The sequence below is a fragment of the Lissotriton helveticus genome, chromosome 6, assembly GCF_964261635.1.
Source record: "Lissotriton helveticus chromosome 6, aLisHel1.1, whole genome shotgun sequence".
NCBI classification, from domain to species: Eukaryota; Metazoa; Chordata; class Amphibia; order Caudata; family Salamandridae; genus Lissotriton; species Lissotriton helveticus.
Window position 1 is genome coordinate 718,207,586 of NC_136067.1, and position 19,603 is coordinate 718,227,188.

Sequence of the window (19,603 nt, forward strand, 5' to 3'; positions counted from 1 at the left end):
TGGACGAAAATCCTTTCAAGAGCTAAATGAGTACATGAAGAAGTGGGATGAGGCAGTGGAGGCTCACAAGAGCATCATAGCTGCAGAAGCTGAAAGGGAAAGTCAGGACAGCAGAGCTCGGACTCACTGCGGGGCTGGGGAGAGCAGCCCGGAGTGGGACTGGAGAGAGAGAGATAGTAGGGGAGTCACCCATTGGGCCCGGAGTGGAGATAGAACGGACCTGGAAAACGGGGGCCCCGGGAGTGGAGGGGTGGCCCGCCCAATACTCAGTAAAGGGGAGAGGAGAACGCAAGAGTACAGAAACAGCTTTAAGTGTACCCACTGTGTGCCCGGCACCAGAGAACTGAATGGGAGTTGTGAGAGGTCGCACCATAGTCCCTGTGATGACGGAAACGAGCGCAGCCCAGGGAATATGGGGAACCAGGAAGGATCGTATCGGATACTGAGTGATACTAGGCAAAGGGAGAGTAGCGAACAGAGGGAAACTAACAGAGAGGAGTACGGTGAAAGGAGAGAAGAAGGAGAGAGTGGGCAGAGCAAGAGTGGGGGTAATAGGCCCGTGTTCCATCACCTTCCAAGATCGGATGGCCGAGCATGGGACCTGGAGAGATGGGAGCAAGGGAGAGCACTCATTAACTCTCCCGAGCCCAAACGTAGAGCTCGGAGTTGGGATGGTAGGGAGACCAGTGAGCCCCCTTCGAAAGACATATTGCGAGCTGAGATAAAAGCCAAGAGACTCGATGTCGCCAGCTTAAGGTCAGACCTGGATGACATGATAGATGGTACCCTGCCTTTAGAAAGAATGGAAATGTATGAGCAGGATGAAATACTGTATATGGCAAAGGACATCACTCGAAAAGCGAGAGCAATCCATGAGAAGTTAGTCGAACTAGCAGGCAAATATATGGTGGACCTGTCAAGAACCAAAGCATTACAGGGTAACCACAGGCTACATTATACAGATCGAGACCTAGATGAGAGGAGAACGATCGGGCTGAAAACGCACATAAGGGAACTGATCACTGGAATAAGGACATGGAGGGCACTAGATAAGTGGGAAGAGAGGTGGTCCAAGAAAGGGACCGTCAGGAGAAGCACGCTTGGTACGACACCAGGAGGGCTGCAGGGAATAGAAGCATACCCTTTGCGTGAAGTCGCAAATGGGAATTATGTACATGTCCCTTGGAGTAGGGGAGATTTAGCTGCTTTTACCACCTCCTTCCCCAAATTGCGGGAAAGCCCAGTGGAGTGGTACAAGCAAGTTGAGAGATTTGTAAAAATCTCAAAGGTCCTATGGATAGATCTGAACACGCTGTTTGACATTGTAGTACCAGGAGATCTGTGGACAGCATGCAAGGTTAGCGCTGAGTGGCCCACAACGGAGCCGGAGAGAGATGCTAAGACTAATGGGCCGTCCGAGATTGTGATGGCAAAATTCGAGAGAGTGATGACTTGGCTGAAAGAGAAAGTGCCAATGCAAGACATAGATTGGGTCAAAATAGACCGAACCAGACAGGAACCCAAAGAGACAGTCCACGAATATTATGAGAGATTGCTGAAGGCGTTTAAACAGTATAGCGGCTTGGATGTAATGGATCCAAAAGACATAGGGCAATTTGTGTCCAAGTTCGTCCTGGGACTGAGACCGGATATTAGTTTAATGATTCAGCAACACTTGATTTGTTGGCAAAATAGACCCCTAGACGAAATACTGAGATATGCTAGGTACTGCTGTGATGAGATAGACTCCAAGGCTAAGAAACTAAAAGAAAAATTGATGGTGGTACAGATGCAGGCAGCAGGGAAGGGGGGACAGCAGCAACAGCAGCAAGGAACAGGTACAGGAGGAAAGAAGCAGTACAGTCAGAACAAGGGCAATGAGGAGAGTTCCACCTTTAGACCCAGAATAGACATAGCTGCCTTGAAGAAAACGACTAGGTGCCACCAGTGTAACGAGGTGGGGCATTGGAAACGCGAGTGTCCCTACAATGTAGAGATAGGAGAACAAGAGGAAGAGGAGGAAGAGGTCCAGAGAGCGCCCACGAGAGGGGTGACGCCATACCAGGGAAAGGTGCTCAAAGGGGGGGGGGCTCCTCCCCGAGCCCAGTTCCCGCAACCTCCCCGAGTAGGGAATATGGGTAAGACCTATAGACAGATGCCCCTGTTTGTAGAAGGAGAAGAGTGCTATTATGTGGACCCATTAACCGGACAGAGAGTGGAAAGAGAAGACTGCACCCTCGGGGCAGCCTTGGAGGTGGACCAGAGGGGACCCTATGTCGAAGCAGAAGTAGCAGGGTGCCCCACGACATTTCTGGTGGACACAGGAGCCACTAGATCCACGATCAGATCAGCTGCAGTTCCAGACCTGCCCATGTCTGGAGAGACCATACAAGTGGTGGGGGTCGCAAACAGGAGAATAACCAGCCAATTGACAGAACCGGTACAGGTGAAAATAGGGAAGTACAGCGATGAGCACCAGTTTGTGGTTTGCGATTCAAGTCCTGTGTGTCTGCTAGGCAGAGACCTGTTGTGTAAATTGAATTGTACAATATACTGTACACCTCAGGGAGTGGAGGTATTGACCAATGATGATGACGCAGACTTCAAAGTTGCAAACTCAAGAATATGCGTGGAGCTGTACCCTACTTTAACAGTAGATGAGCTCCCCTGGGACTTGAGAGAGACAGTGGCACCAGAAGTATGGGACTTCACTGGGGAAGAGATTGGATTGGTAAAAGGGGTGGACCCAGTGAAAATTGTAGTGAAACCGCATGCTGAGTTCCCAAGAACACCCCAATATAAATTGACTCCAGAAACGATTGCAGGCATAAAACCCGTGATCGAGTCCATGATTAAACAGGGAATACTGAAAGAAATCGTGGGTAGTCCATGCAACTCCCCGATTATGGGTCTGCAGAAACCAAATGGGAAATTCCGGATAGTACAGGACCTTCGAAAGATTAATAACATAGTCGTTTCGTGTTGTCCAGTGGTACCGAATCCATCAGTGATACTGTTTCAGATTCCATTCCAAGCTGAGTGGTTCACTGTGATTGATCTTTGTCAGGCTTTCTTTTCGATCCCTCTGGACGAAGAAAGCCATTTTCTTTTCGCATTTAAGCTGGAAGGTCGCGTCCTAACATGGTGTCGTATTCCTCAGGGGTATACAGAGAGCCCATCGATCTTTAACCAGCTTTTGAAGAAAAATCTTGAAAGTCTAGTGCTGCCCCAGAAGTCAGTTCTGGTCCAGTACATAGACGACCTCCTCGTGGCGTCAGAAACAGAAGAAGCTTGCAGGGAGGACTCCATTGCTTTGTTAAATCACCTAGCTGCCAATGGGCACAAGGTGTCCCCGGGAAAGTTGCAGTACTGCCTGACAGAAGTGCAGTACTTGGGACACAGAATAGAGAAAGGCAAACGAAAGGTGTCACCAGACAGGATAGAGGCGATCATGAAAATGAATGCGCCTAAGACACAGAGAGAGGTCAGGATGTTCTTAGGGATGGTGGGTTATTGCCGACAGTGGATCGCGAACTTTTCACTGAAAGCAAAGCCCTTGCAAAAACTGACGCATAAGGAGGTGAGCGATCCGGTACCATGGGACAAAGACTGTTTGATGGCATTCCTACAGCTGCGAGAGGACCTGTGTCGTGCTCCGGCATTGGGAATGCCTGATTACAATAAACCATTTTTGCTTTACTGTTGTGAGAGAGAAGGTTGCGCGTTGTCTGTGTTAGTCCAAATCCATGGGAATGCCCGTAGACCAGTTGCTTATTTCTCGGCTACTTTAGACCCAGTAGCCGCAGCGTTGCCCGGATGTCTCAAATCCGTTGCTGCAACGGGTGTCAGCATTGAGAGATGTGAAAATATCGTCATGGGGCACCCGTTAGAGGTGTGCGTGCCCCATTCTGTTGAACTGTTGATGACCAGGACCAAAACACAGCATCTGACCAACAGCAGGCTCACGCGCTATGAGCAAGTTATTCTTGCTGCAGAGAATGTGACCCTCAGGAGATGCTCTGTTTTGAACCCTGCCACCTTGATGCCACTCCCAAATGATATCGAGGATGATGATGAATGTACAGACCATGACTGCCTCGATGTGACTGAACTATGCACCAAACCCAGACCCGACATCGTAGATGAGCCACTGACCGACCCAGACGAAATTTTCTTTGTCGATGGCTCATGTGTAAGAGACGAAGTTGGGCAGTTGAGAGCAGCTTACGCTGTTTGTACAATTACTGGAGTTGTAGAAGCTGGATGCCTGGAAGGAGTACACTCCGCTCAGGTAGCCGAGATTATTGCCTTGACACGTGCTTGCTTGGCAAGCAATCAAATTCGAGTCACCATATACACCGACAGCCAATATGGTTATGGGGTGGTTCATGATTACGGGCAGTTATGGTCTCAAAGAGGGTTCATGACCTCTTCAGGCTCTCCCATTCGCAATGGAGAGTTTGTGCGCCTGTTGTTAGAGGCGTTGCAATGTCCAGCAGGTATCGCAGTTGTAAAGTGCACCGCACATACCAGAAATGAGGACTTCGTCTCGAAAGGCAATAGATATGCCGACGAAGTCGCGCGGTATTGCGCGGAACAAGGGTACTCTTTCACAGAGGTGGAAGTGGGTGGAATAAATGTAAGGACCGAATTAGCCATGATATTGGAAACTGTTGATACTTGGGACGAACTGGCAAACATGCAAGAAAATGCTCCTGATTTTGAAAAAGAAACATGGGAAAAAGCAGGATGTGTAGTGGGTGAGTCCCATTTTTGGGTCTCAGCAGATGGCAGAGCAGTGTTGCCCAATGAGATGGTGAGCCCAATGGCCAGACACATACATGGTCCCGTACACCTAGGGAGAGACGCTATGCTGAGAGTGTTTAGACAGACTTGGTACAATCCTAAGTTTAGAATAGCAGCAGAAGCAGTGTGCCAGCGTTGTGTGACCTGTCAGCAGCTGAACGTAGGGAAAAGAACACCAGTTGCACTGAGTCACATAGGAAGGTCTGGAGGTCCATTCAATCGAATGCAGATAGATTTCATTGAAATGCCGAGGTGCAACCGCCTCCGCTATGTCCTGGTGGTTGTTTGTGTATTCTCCAGATGGGTTGAGGCATACCCTACACGTAGGTGCGACACCCTCACAGTGGCCAAGTTACTGCTTAGGGAACTCATTCCGCGCTTCGGGGTGCCGGCCTCTTTGGAATCAGATAGGGGAACACATTTCAACAGCGAGCTTGTGAAGATGATTTGTGCGGCTCTGAACATAGATCAGAAATTGCATTGCAGTTACCGACCAGAAGCCTCAGGAATTGTGGAGCAGATCAATGGCACGATCAAGGCCAGAATTGCAAAAGTGTGTTCCTCAACGACCCTGAGTTGGCCTGACGCCCTGCCATTGGTCCTCATGAGCCTTCGTAGTACCCCAGACAGAAGAACGGGGTTGTCACCACATGAGGTGTTAATGGGGAGAGCAATGAGGCTGCCATCTGTCCCAACTACTGCACTGTTAAATATCACAGATGATATGATCCTGGACTATTGTAAGGGGCTGTCTGACGCCATTCATTCTGTGTCCCTTCAGGTGCAGGCTGCCGAGGTTCCATCGTGCCAGGGCCCGTGCCATGACCTGTATCCTGGGGACTGGGTCCTGGTGAAAAAACATGTGAGAAGAAGCTGCTTGGATGTTCGTTGGCGTGGGCCCTTCCAGATCATCCTGATCGCGAATACGGCTGTGAAGGTGGGAGGCCTGCCCAATTGGATCCACGCGTCACATACGCGAAGGGTTCCAGCACCTCGGGAAGAAACAGCTCCTCTCTCGGATAGACGTCCAGCAGAGGACCGAGAAGCCATAGAGGGGGCTAGCCAAGCTGTAGAGGTGCCAGCGGAAGCAGGGAACGAGTCTGACCAAGCTGAGGACGGTCAGTACAACAGCGAAACAGACGACGCTACAGAAGGAGAAAGTAGCTGGGAGTACGAGTCAGACACTGACAGGTCTGACAGAGAGCGAGAACAGACAAGAAGGAGACGGAGTAGAAGGGCACGTGGAGAAGCTAATTGGCCGCAAAGAAGGAGCTCTAGCCTGAGGTCAACTCCAGAGATAACCCTTCCTCCGATATCAGAAGACTCAGACCCGGAAGAAGGTGCTCAGGGCGCTGAAGCACCGGACCGAAGAAGGTCAAGAAGAGTGCGTGTGCCTAGCAGAAGATACTCCACACCTGAGTGGACATATCTGGCGACAAATGTCTTTGAAACAGGAGACAGGGAGGATTCGAGCGGTGGTGGTGTCCAGTTCTGAGCCCATCGTCACCGTGGAAATACGACTGTTGGTACCCGGAGTCGAACAAGAAGGGTCACTAACATTCATGCTTCCCAGACCTCCCCGCCTCAGCAAGTTAAAACACATGTTTCTTTCAGAATTGCAATTCCCCGACTTTGGTACAACGATAACAGCCCATGAAGAGCACAATCTTCGTTTGGAAATACTGAACTTTGCTATCGAAGCTGCAGGCACAAACTTGATAGTAGATGCTTAAAGGACTTTGTAAATAAAGCGAGCAGGAAAAAGAAGATTACCTAGCGCCCAGGAAGCAGAGAATATTAGGGAACTTCCCTTGAGTTGATGGAGAAGGGCTAGGGTTGTCTTTATTGAACTGTTAAAGGACTTTTGCGAAGAAGGTTGTCAGCTTCCAGTTGTGTGGATTCTAAAGACAAAAGGAGTAAAAAGAGACTGTAAAGGAACGTGAAGAAAGGAACTTTGTGCCAAGATAAGAGAGAGCTATATTGTCTGACGAAATGGAAGCCGGCACCCAGAACCGCAGAGTTAAATGTATAATAGGTACACTAATAGTAGGAGTGATAATATTAATAGCTTTAGTGGTAACAATTTCTTATGTAAAGGGACATGAGGAAGAGGCGAAGGTAACTGATGTGAAATCTGTAGAAACGCTTACACCCACTGTTGCTGGTGAGAAAAGGGAAAACACTCAAGAGAAAGCGTTATTAGCTGCAGAAGCCCGCAGGTTACACGTAGATGAGTCCCAAGGAGACTTTAGGTCAAATGCTTATGCTAAACTCTTATATGAATACGTGGATGCCATGGAGGTTAAGGACTGTTACGTCTGCATGCAGTTGCCGGCGTCTGTAGATGAAGGCATTAGATATCATCACCTCCCGCTGACATATGGCATTACATGTAGCTTATTGCTTAGTATATTTTATGAGAGAGATAGTTTTGAATACTATTTCTCCAACTATGATTCAGTGTTGCCAGAAGTCCCAAATTATAAGCAGATGAACAAATGGGACTACTGGAAGAGTGAAGACAGACTGGCCAAGTTCTTCATTCCTTGGATTACCTTAGATACTTCACATGCCCGTAGAAATAACCTGACATGCAAAGTGTCAGAAGTCGAGAAGAAGTTCATAGGGCAGGTGGATGATCGTTACAGGAGACAAAAGATTTTGAAAAAATCAGGACAATGGAAAACAGATTGGACCGAGGAAGAGAAGGCACACAAGAGAAAGGGTAGTAGTGGTCCAATAGCTTTAGATAAGACGCAGAGAGGAAAGCTATGTCTTCACCGAGCCAAAACGTATTATGAAAATATATACGTGGGAGAAGTCAGCTGTGAACATGCTTTCAATATAGAGTACTATACTAAGGATTTCCTGAAGGGAATGCAAGTGATTCCAAATGTGTATTTTGTATGTGGAAGAAATGCCTACGTGAGACTACCTGACAACTGGTATGGATCATGTTACCTAGCAATTGTCTTCCCCAAAATATATCATGCACAAGACTTAGAGATCATCGAGGGCAAGACATCATCGAGGGGAAGGAGAGATATAGGAGATGCAGAAATGGTTGGAGATGTCTTTGGAGCTATGTTCCCTCTTTTGGGACTAATCCTTAATGATGTTAAAATTAGACGACTGGCAACAGTCGTCGACAGGTTGTCTGCCAGCACTGCTCAGTCCTTAATGCTGGTAGAAGGAGAGATGCAATCGATAAGGGCTATGGTTCTTCAGAACCGTCTTGCGTTAGACGTCCTACTAGCAAAAGAGGGCGGAGTCTGTAAGGCTTTGAAGGTCCAGGAATGTTGTACTTACATTCCAGACAATTCGAAGCCCCTTGAGAAAGTTATTAGGAACATAACTGATATTCACAAGGAGATCGAAGACTTGAGTAGAGAAAATGTCTGGGAAAAGGTGGGCCACGGAATGAGTGAAGTTGGAGGGTGGATCTCCACCTTAGGCAAAAGCTTTGTGTGGTATATACTAAAACCTATCATCATAATATTGATCTGTGGGATCATATTGTGGGGATTGGTGAGGGTATTCAAATGGTACAGAGCAAAAAGGTCAGAAAGGGCCCAAAGAGAGCAGCTGCAGAGATTGGCTGCCATACAAGATAATCAGTACAGGAGTCTGAGGGCTCTGGAAGCGCAGAGACAAGTTATGCTAGCAATAACTGCAGTTTAAATGTTAGTGATGACCCCGAGAGGTCATCAAAGGGGGGAACTGAGAGAGCGCAAACTGACCTAAATGTATGAGTGCATCACACTTACCTGTAGTAAGCACAAATCATGAGGAGAAATGCCATGAGTGCTAGTAGTATCTGCAATTATATTCTGAATGTATAGCTAATGTAGAGATTTAAGTAGAAATGGAACTAATACAGAAATGTGTGACACTATATGATTTTATTAGATGTGATTATTCCTGAATCCATGTCGTGTAGCTGCTAAAATGTAAGATGGCATGTGGTTAAACGCAGAATGTGGTAGGCCTCAGGGCCAGAGCTAGAAGGTGTTTCTTTTCACGACATAGATTGAACTAATGTTTTGGTCATTGCATTAATGGGCCATGATTTATAGATGTGTTTACTGAATAATAGAATAAGAGTATTAACATGCTTTAATTAATGAAGAAGTTGAATGCTATAATTATTATGAGAAATGCTGTAGGCCTGAAATGTTTTAACATTGATTTACACGTACATGTCTGGGCCGAGAAATGTTGCGAACCTTTTTGGAAGTCTATGAGAGTTGGGTTCTTGGCTGCAGATGTCTGTCTGCAAGAGAGAAGGGAGGATCCGATTATAAATAATATGAATAGAGGTCTGTTCAGTAGACGGCCCAGACATGGAGGAGGGTTCTGGAATGTTTAAGGGGTATCAGCGGGCCGGAGAAGAGTCTGAGAAGCAAGGTCAACTCCAACGTATGAGGCCCAATACAAAGCAGCATGGAAAAAGCCAGAAGCTACACCACGTGAGGGGCGTCTCACGAGGGGCGTCTCAAATGTTGTTGACTGTTTTGTATTAGGGACAGCACCCCTGGGTGGAGTTAGAGCAGATGCCTGAGGACCCTTTAGAGAGCGGATGGGTAGGCAGAGAGGGGTCATGACTGGAGAACTATAGGTTTTCACCAGGAGACTAAGAGTGAGTGACTTCCCTTGGGGGTCATTCACTGCTGACACCTTTGTTAGGTTGAGACTTGGTTAAGTAGGGATACCATCTAGAGCAGGGTAGGGACAGCCTAACCTGTGTGTTTTCCTCCAACTTAAATGAAGGAGAGATCTCAATATGCGTCAATGCTGATAGCTTTATTATTCTTAGAACTTGTGCTGGTAATTTCCGTTGCTCGTCTGAGGGCTTTCAGAGAGCACATGTATGTAGTTGGACCTGTGTATCTCGTGAATCTCATTCTGAGATGCCTGTATTTGCAGCTTATCCTATCCTTACAATAAACTTTTGAAAGCTAGAAGTTGTTTGTGATCTTTTGGAGCGGGGTCCTTTATTGGGTGTACTAACTTGGTAGCAGAGGCACTTTCTTCCTTCAATGACAGGCAACAAAGGTTCAGTCGACCAGATCGGGGTTTAGATCAATAGTGATAAGGTATCGATCAAAATCTCGCCCTTCCAGCAGCAAGATGTTCAAAAGTGCAATAGAAGTCTCCCGCTACCAGAATATACGAATCGGACGGGCAGCGGGAGAGTTCTGCTTCCAGACACGTGATTATGGAAGATTGCACTCCACCTTTTGTTCCACGTACATAGATGTTAAAAATCTCTAAGGTCCTCCCACCTTTATTGTCCCTAAGAGTCAGCCTTAGTAGGTCCGGACAATTGCACTCAGTCTGATATAATGTACAGTCCAATGTGATACTGACCCATATAAGCAGGCCGCCAGATGGCCGCCCCTTTCCTGTTACTGGTGGTATTGCAGGGATGTAATAAGAAGCAAAACCCACTTTGTGGTGGGGCACCATACTCCAAGTTTCTTGGAAGATATATATATCTTTCTGATGTTTTACTTAATGTCCGCAGCCCTGAAGAAGTCGAGGTGTTACTGACCCATCGGCGAAACATGTGTTGGCTGATTAGCTTCAAGCTGATTGTATTACCTACCTTTCGTTTGGAAAATTGTATTGCATTGTTTCTCCTTTGGAATACGAACTGGCAGTGATATTCACTGCAAGCCTAGTGTGAAGATTTGGATTATACCTCTTGGGCCTGAACTGAAAACATGGATTAAAGTGGACTATTACTTCGAGATTACTGTATTTAGGACTATTTTCTTAAACACCTGAGTGCTCTGATCTGTATGTTGATACTTCATGCTCTTCATTCGGAGGGCATATTAGGGTTGTTGATGGTAACCATCCCTCTTTTCCTTGGAGCACCTCCTATATATTTCATTTGCCGTTTACCTTCCCTAAATAAGATTGCAGTGCGCCCTTATCTCTTAGCTTCCTACCTGATTACCATATTATCTTGCATAATCACACTTAAAAGATGTTTAGGTTTTTCTAATGCATACATACCGAAGCACTTCGTCGAAATTTAGAGGTAGATCAGTCATTCTACTTGACATTAAGCCACCCATTGATTTCATTGTGAATGTCAAGCTGTAAGAATATTGATCCTTCAAACAAACCTTCATTTGTGTTGGGGTATATGTTGTGTAAGCTTTGTTGGTGGAGAGAGACCCTGGTTGGAGGTTACTTCTGTGATAAAACTCTAGAAGACTTTAAGTCTTAGGTGGAGGATGGATTTTCAGTGAACTATGCCGATTAGTTAGCAGATTAGGCAATACCAACTATATTGCAAACTAAGCATAAACATTTTAGAGGCTGTATGAGAGAAACACCATAATTTGAGCCATAAACATCCAGTTGAAATAGATCTGTGTTAAATTGTGTCTGTTCTGCACATTGATGATTGATTAACCCAGCATTGTTGCTTACAGGCTCTGTAGTAAACCAAGAATGAGCAAGCCCATTGCCTTTATTAATTCGGGCAATACAACATTACTAAAATAAATTGTGGTACCATTTTACAAAAAGCATTGGCAAAGTCAATAGGTCTTGGTTTGGAACCATGTCTTTTTGCACCTGCAGTGGCCATCTTGGAGCAGCATTTTTTAAATATTACATAACAAATGAGAAGACAGCCACCATGGATGTACATGCATCCGTGGTGGCCAGCTTTGAATGCAATTTATTTTAGTTTAAGAAGTGCTGTTCCAAGAGGCTGACCTTGGATGCACATGCGTTTACTGTAGTCATCTTTGAATGAGATTAATAAAATTAAATGCATTCATAGATGGCCATTGTGGATGCACATGCATATGCAGTGGGGATCCAGGAACATATGTTAAAATAGAACAATCCCATTTGTAGATGCCTGCTGTGCGTGAGGCATCCATGCATGCAGCCCTCTCGGAATGGTCGTAAAACCATTTTAAGATGACCACTAACTGACAGAGCAGCAGCAGTGGCAAAAACTGTTTTACATATGGTGGGGTGGGTAAGAGGACGCTAGGTGGGAAAGTCTGGGTTAAGTTAGGGGCATGGGGAGAAAGAAGAGTAAGGGAGAGAGGGACAGAAAAGAGTTCCTTCAACAAACTTAAATGTCAGGTCTTACATCAGCAGTGGAAGGATACTTCAACCAGTCAGTACACTGTGAGGCCTAACTGCTTCTGGGTGGAGTAAACACAGGTTAGTGAGGAAAGCCATTGAATTGGGCCAGGAAGTAAGACAGACTACGTAGCCATCCAATCATCAGCCAGGGGCTTACTAAAACCACGCTCGAAGTATATGTAATGTATTGGAAACCATAGGTCTGGCAAACAGACAGCTAAAGCAGGTTGTAGCCAGGACCTAAAAGGTCCTGTGCACATACTAAAGATTTTATTAACTAATTGACAGCACTTTATTGTCACACCCTCACACCAACTAACATGGCAAGACCAGCTATCAAATTTGGAAGCACTGAGGTATTTCGATGCCAAATCAATTTTAAAAATTCAATAGTAAGATGTATGATCCATTCTAAACCACTTTGTATACAGAGCTGACAGTGCCTATTTGATATATGTCACCGTATTGTAACTGATTAAATAAATCTGCTCCTTTAAATACCCCATGCTTTCCAGTTTTTCTGCAAATCTGGATGAACAGGAAATGGTTTTACTAGTAATAGTCTGGATAGAATGATCTATAAATACAAAATGCATTGTATGTTATCTTAGAGATCTTGAATGATGACTATGATCTAAAATATATTCTCCTTTTTTATTTTCAACAAAGATCTCAACTGTGCAGGAGCCTTTCATCGATCTTTCTCTTCCAATCATAGAAGAAAGAGTAAGAAATTATATTCCTATATGATTGCATTATTAAATGTGTTTATGGTATACGTTTCACTTTATTGTATAAATGTCTTGCTCTTTACAAAGGTAATGAAGTTTATAGATGCAAAATACCAGATTTTTGTCGCCCCAAACTGAAGCTAAGACGTGCATTATTGAAAACAGTTTGCATGGTCTCTTACTCGCGATATCCAAAAATATTCTAAACAGATTTATGTATTGGTGAAAAATGCATGACTACCAAATGCATGACTGTGAATTCATACTCTCAACCCCCTCTCCCGGCAAAGATATTTTGCACTTAATCATTGTCTGTCAATGTACCTCCTACCAGGACAACCCCCAAAAAGGTGTTTTACTGCAATAAACCAAACCCTTTCCCCCTTGCTGTTCCAGTACATCTTTTTCTCTCTAACCATCCTTTTTCCAGAATCTAGTACATATAATATCGCTGCTATTTTCCTAGCCTTCACATTAACCATTTACCTAAATCTAACATCTACAAAAATCGTAACCATAATCCGTTCCTTAGTGGAACCCTTGCCCTATCCCTTGCCTTAACATTTTTACATTGAAAACTTATTGTCAGTGGAGAAAAGCAGGCTGTGCTTTCATTGTCATGACAAAGCCCCCTTCTCAGTTTGTTGGTTATCAATGACACACTGATATAGAACGTTGGCTACGTAATAATAACAATTCTTATGCAAAAAATGTTAAAAGCCTTCTCTCGTGAACCTGTACTAAACATGTTCATGTTTATTCCTTGACCAGAATTAATATTCAGTCTTTTGGTTTGTGTTTCGTAAGGTTGATTCTATATTTGTTTGAATTTGGTATCCAGCGGTAGGTTTTTAAACAGATTACAATTTAAATGTTTAAAAGATATTTTTGTTTTTGGTTGAAGTATATCTTCTCCATTTTCAGTTGCCATTCTATTACATGTGAGTATTATTTATACATGTTTCTGCTTTTCATAACTGACAGAATGCCTTCATAGACAAGCTTCAAGATCTCCAGGGTCTATAACAGACGTTCTTGTTGCTGCCCCTTTTTTTGTAGTCTTCTTCCCTTGTGATCAAGTCTAACATCCGCCTTTTGAAAGCATCTTTACATGATATGCTGGAATTTGGCAGAGCCAAAAACCATTATCTACAACAATTAGCTGTATAACTTGTAACACATAAATCTACATCCCGAACGATGCACTACTTTCAGTGTCGCTAGCGACACTATCGCATGGTGCACTAACGCTTCTTTAATACGATTTGAAATTGTAAAATGTAAAGCAACTAAGATGAAGCATCCAGGATTTACTTAAAAATATGAAAACAGACAGCACTTATGCAGCAGGGAGACCTGTTTACCAGTTGAGCATGCAAGCATGATTTTTCCATTGCTGTTACTTGAGTCAGACATGTTTTAAACAGTTGTATCAGCACCATTTCAGTGTTTGTAGCCTTGCTCCCAACATGTGTGGGTAGAAGTCCAATTTTCTCCATGTGCCTGTTCTTGACATTTCACCTTGTGACCACTGACCACATGGCAGCGGGCACAAGGCGAAGGATAATTCATGGGTCAGGAGTCCCTTCAAGGAGTCAAAGTGAAGAAGGATTGATCATCCCTTGCCCTATGCTCACAATAAAACAGGATGGAGGAAATTCACTGGCAATATCTAGAGTTTGCAGGTTCATTAATTAATTCCACACATGAATGGTCAGTCAGTCAGTCTGAAACTGTTGTACGTAAAGCAGTGGGTCTTAGGCATTTTGAAAGAAAGATTTTAAAATGTTCTGTACATGTTAAGGAATTTGAAATTGGAGGCTTAAAATTAAGTTAGTGTTCTCAGATTGATTTGTGGGAGTAAATGCATCAAACAGAATACAGTATGTACGATGAGTGACCTCAATTGAATGTAGGATGCTCCAACCTCCCAGTAAATTTGTGTTACTTTATATTAGTTTGTGAATTAAATACAGTATTTCATCATCTGTGCATTTGTTTGATGAATGCTTGTTTCTCAATTTTTTTTTTTTAAACCTTTATTGTTACTTCAAGTAAATACAAGCATGGGCCTACAACCACCCCGGCCGGCCGCTAGGCAAATCGTAAGTACAGCAAATCAATGCAGAAAAATACAGCAGCCCGAAAATCGGGGTCTAATAAGTGTACAGGATATAACTTGTATTCAAGCGTACTGTGCAAGATTCAGGATTCGAGAAGGTTAATTTTACAATAAAGAAAAACTCAAAATCAATGCCATACGGTCATACATGGTCCCACAATAGCAAGCATGAAGCAGGAAATCCGCAAACACTACAAATACGTTTGAAGCATTGGGGGGCAAGTCTTACGAGCAGGATAAATTTAAAAACCAAACTCGTTGCGTAGCAAAACTACACCCCACCCCTCAAGACGAAACATACTGTAGGAACATGAAAAACGACGACACCAAAAAGACAAAGGGCCATAGAAACAAAGAAAGGACAAATTAACAAACCCCATCCCCCTACCCTGCATCCCTGCAGAAGGCTACGGCCTACCCCCCCCCAGCAGCGTGCCTGTCGCCCTAAATGAGTGACCCGAAATATAGAAAAAGAGAAAAAAGAAGAAAAAGAGGAAAAATGTGGGGAAGGGCCATCGATCTGGCCACCCGGCCCCCCACCCCACCACCGCGCGCAGTAAACATCCTAAAAGCAAGATCAGAATAGCCATGGAAACATTAATCACCGATAGCACAATCAATAACATCCCCGCCGAGTGTCCCCCAAATCACCGTCAGCCGACAATAAGTTCCACCATGTCCTAGACGGTCTCACCCCTGGCCTTTTCTATCAGCAGTGCCAACATACGTCCACATATCAATCGGCATACAGAGCAGGGTGGAGGGTCCAAGTGGTCCGGGCGGACCGGGCAGAGCTGTTACTCCATGGAACGTCAGCCACCAAAACCCAGCCGAATATGTATGGCGGAAATCCGACTGTGTCAGCATCAACCCCGAAAGCATCTTCCAGTCCGAACACAGTCTCACCAGCCAGAAGAGAGTCACTCCATCCGGTAAGCGCTGAAACGCCGCCGGGGCAGCCCAAACCATAGATCGACGTTGTTGTCCCAGCCACCGATTAGACACGTGCCCCGACGAGCCACTCACATGCACAACAGATCTGTCCAAAGCGATCTCATGAACCGGGTCTTCCAGCGTCTCCACGAACATAGGCGTAGCTGGAGCATTCCTCACTGACACAGAGGCGGGCACAGCGGCGCTTCCTTGAGATCGAACTATGCCCGTGTGGAACGGTGGGACAACAATGGCGGCCATCCTTCTTCCCAGATCCCGGGCGTCCCGGATCAGGGTCGTATGCAGGGTTGTTAGCGCAGCCAGTAGATCTCTGGACGTGGGCACTGTCTCGTGTCGCCAGACCCCAGGACTCTCCCGTACAGCAGCTTCTCTGCCTGGATGTGGTCTGCGTAAGAGGATGCCATCCGCCATCTTAGCTGATCCGGCCTCGTCCTTCTCCACCGCACCTCGGGACCGGGCCCCACACCAGGGCGCAACAGGATTCACCACGGGGACCCCGAAAGTCAAGGCAGGCTTCCCAGCGGAGGGTCACCAAAAGGCTAAACAAAATCTCCGCCGCTCCCTGGGAGCCGCTCGCCGATTCCGGGAGAAGTTATTAGTCATGCCCGGACACAACACTGGAAAGGGGGCCAAGTATCGTGCACTCCCCTCGACCCTGCTTTACCGCACATCCCACAAGGCACTCCGCTAGATGGACTGGGTCAGCACTGTCGCCATCGGCCCAATAGATCTCCGGCGACCTCCGGACGACTCCCCACCTCCACCAGAGGCCGCTGTTGTCGCAGTCGTGGTCGGTTACTCTCCTCACTCGACACCCCGGTCCCAGCTCCGTGAAGGCCGCAAAACAGTCGGGGACATTTCCTCGGGTCTGCCACACGGAAAAGCCTCAGGAGCAAACGGTCAGTGAAAGTTGTCCTTCGCCTACTTGAATATGCCGTGACGGCTCAGGATAGTTGCCAGGATGTGTGCGCGGGGTGAGAAGGCTCACGGAGCCGAGCGTCTATGCAGCCATCTCGGTCGCCAGCCTGGCTCCTCCCCCCGTTTCTCTATTTTTGTGGTTCAAATCATCGAAAATGCTTAGCCAGGTTCCCCACCTTCCAATAATGATTCAATGGGGGTCCCCGGATTCCAATAATGATCCAGTGGGGGTCCCCAGGTTCCAGTAATGAGTAAGTCTAGGTCCACAGAAGTCCAACGATTAAGAACCACTGATCTAGAGAGTTCCACGACTATGCAGATGTACTTCTCAGAAGCAATCATTCTGCATCAGGCATGCTTCCTCATGTCTGTAATACATGAACACTCAGTTTAGCTGCTGGTACAATTGTTTACATTTTAAGAAATGCCATGCTACAGACATGTAGGTATTTATAGGGAGCTTTTTTCCTCCACAATGTGTGCCTTCATTTGCCAACATGTGTCTCCCGCCTAAACAAGCCCACAGTAGCATTTTGTAATGTATCGTAATTGAAGGAAAAAGTCAACAAAATTATCCAAAGACCATGCTCTACAGTGTCTAGATGATCAGGTTTGTCTTCTTAATTACTGAATTGCCTTATTAACATTCAGAGGAAGGCTATGTTCCTTTTGTACATGTTACTAAAGTTATGTGTATCATCTCGAAGGCTTAGGTCAGCTTTAGCAAGGTAGTCATGTAAATGTGGTTTTGTCCCATTAAAGATCCATCAGCTTCTATCATGCTGGAGAAAGCCCTTCTGCTTTTTCAGTCATATGCTATTTGTGTACTGTGAGCATTGAAATTACTTACAAGTCCTTTATCTACTTTATGACCAAGCAAAAAGGGGCATTATGCTCAACCAAGCATCAGGAAGTCATACACCTTTACCTATTTAGCGTTAGTTCATGTTTTGACTCTTCACTGAAACCTCTGCCTCAGTAGATTTGTTTATTTTTAACCAGCAAAAATCTGCTTTATTGCAAATCTTTCTTTTTACCTATCAGAAAAAAACGCTCACACTGTGGTTAACTGCTGCACTCTGTTTTTATTTGTGGCATATAGTGTATGGCCATCACTCAGATATACGACTGAATCTAAGAAAGTGACTTTATTTGGCCCTACATTCAATAGGAGCTTAATTGTGATCTGTATAGAGACTCTAAATTTGTGTAACTGTCCCTTTACAGAGAAAAAGTGTGTTTGTGATTTATTGCGCCATTGTTCAAGGTAGTAAAACTGTTAATTGTTTTTTTTTAACATATTCGCAGTTTCAGAAATACAACAAAAGATTCTTTAAAAATGTTTTTGTTACTGCTGACTTGGGATTCAACCAATTAGAAACAAAAGTCTAGGAGATTCCACACGTACTCATTTTTTCTGCCCAGATGGTGTATAACCAAGTCAGTGATTTTTTGTAATAATTTTTTGAACGTATTTTGCACGTTTTATTTAGGTTGCTTATAATTTGTAGGTTGCTCCCAGGGGTGACGTTTCTGTCCAATATGTATAACGTCTGGAAATTAAATATGCATGAGTGCTTCCAACTCCCTTGGTTGCATCCCCCTTTGGGGCACTCCTTTTAAATCCAATCCAGATTTTAAATAATTAGAATCCAATTTGTGTAATTTGTGTTTCATCAATTTTATTCAATTACTTTCATTTCTTGTTTTTTTCATCCAATTCAACATATCATATGTTAATTCTTCTTAACATTTACTGTCTCTGATGCACTCCAATGCATTTCGAGCTAAGTTGCTCTTCATCAGGGAGTAATATCTATAAATTAACCAATGATGCATCATGTTACTAAAACTTAATACTATGTACATTTCATACATTAGAACTTTTATATCATGCTGTTCATTATTATTATTATTATTATTAATTAAAACTTATATAGCGCACAGCTACCCTGGGGCATCCCGGCGCTATGAACAGTGCGTCAACCGTGGGACCATGAAATAATAATAACGACTCACAGGGGAAACAGATGTGTTTTCAAACCTCTGCGAAAACGCAGGGTACAGGTCTCAGCGCGGAGTTTTAGGGGGAGGGAATTCCAAAGCATTGCTGTATGCACAGAGAATCGCCTCCCACCCGTGCGTGATCTTTTTACTCTCGGGACCTGGAGCAAACACCTCTGGTCAGACCTCAGTGCTCTATTCGCTTTATAAGGCACTACCAAGCTCCCCAAAAGAGGAGGCCCGCCGCCCTGGAGTGTTTTATGGGCGATGGACAGTGCCTTGAACTTTACTCTCTCCCGCACTGGTAGCCAGTGCAGTGCCTTGAGAGCGGGTCTGGCAGATTCAGTTCGAGGGATACCCATGAGGAGTCTGGCCGCCGCGTTTTGCACCTGCTGAAGCTTGTTAAAAGTAGATTCAGGGGTGCCCAGAAACAGACTATTGCTGTAATCAAGGCGAGATGTTATCAAACCCTGAATCAACAGCTTCCTTGATGGAAAAGGAAGAAGCGGAAGAATTTTACGCGCCGCCCGCAGCAGGGCAAAACAAACTCCCGCAGTTCTTTTGGCGTGAATTCTGAGGGAGAGATCTTGCTCCAGCCAGACTCCCAGGCTCTTGATCTCCTCTTTCATGGTTGGAAAGTCACCCATACAGCTTGGCCAACATGATGGTGACAGTTGCGGCGTTTTGTTTCCAAGCAGCATGATCTCTGTTTTAGAGCCGTTCAGCTTCAAGGCTGAACTGCTCATCCAGGTGTGGACGTCCGTCAAACATGAATGCAACAAGTCAGGGTTCTCCACCAGTTGAGGGAGGGCGACCACCAGCTGAGTATCATCAGCATAGCTGATGATTTTGATGTTATAAGGGGTCACCACATCCTCCAGGGGGGCCATATAGACATTAAATAATGTCGGGCTCAGGGACGAGCCCTGCGGCACCCCCCACTGGA

General features: G+C 45.2%; 1 protein-coding gene across 4 annotated transcripts in view; it reads left to right on the forward strand.

The window, feature by feature from the left end:
- The window catches only part of USP45 (ubiquitin specific peptidase 45), a 1,947,146-nt gene that overhangs the window by 1,463,794 nt on the left and 463,749 nt on the right, over positions 1-19,603 (forward strand). For all 4 annotated transcript variants that reach the window (XM_078648210.1, XM_078648209.1, XM_078648212.1 and 1 more), the window contains one exon: positions 12,598-12,654. In XM_078648210.1, the coding sequence (XP_078504336.1) occupies positions 12,598-12,654 (57 nt within the window). The remainder of the gene's footprint in view (positions 1-12,597; positions 12,655-19,603) is intronic.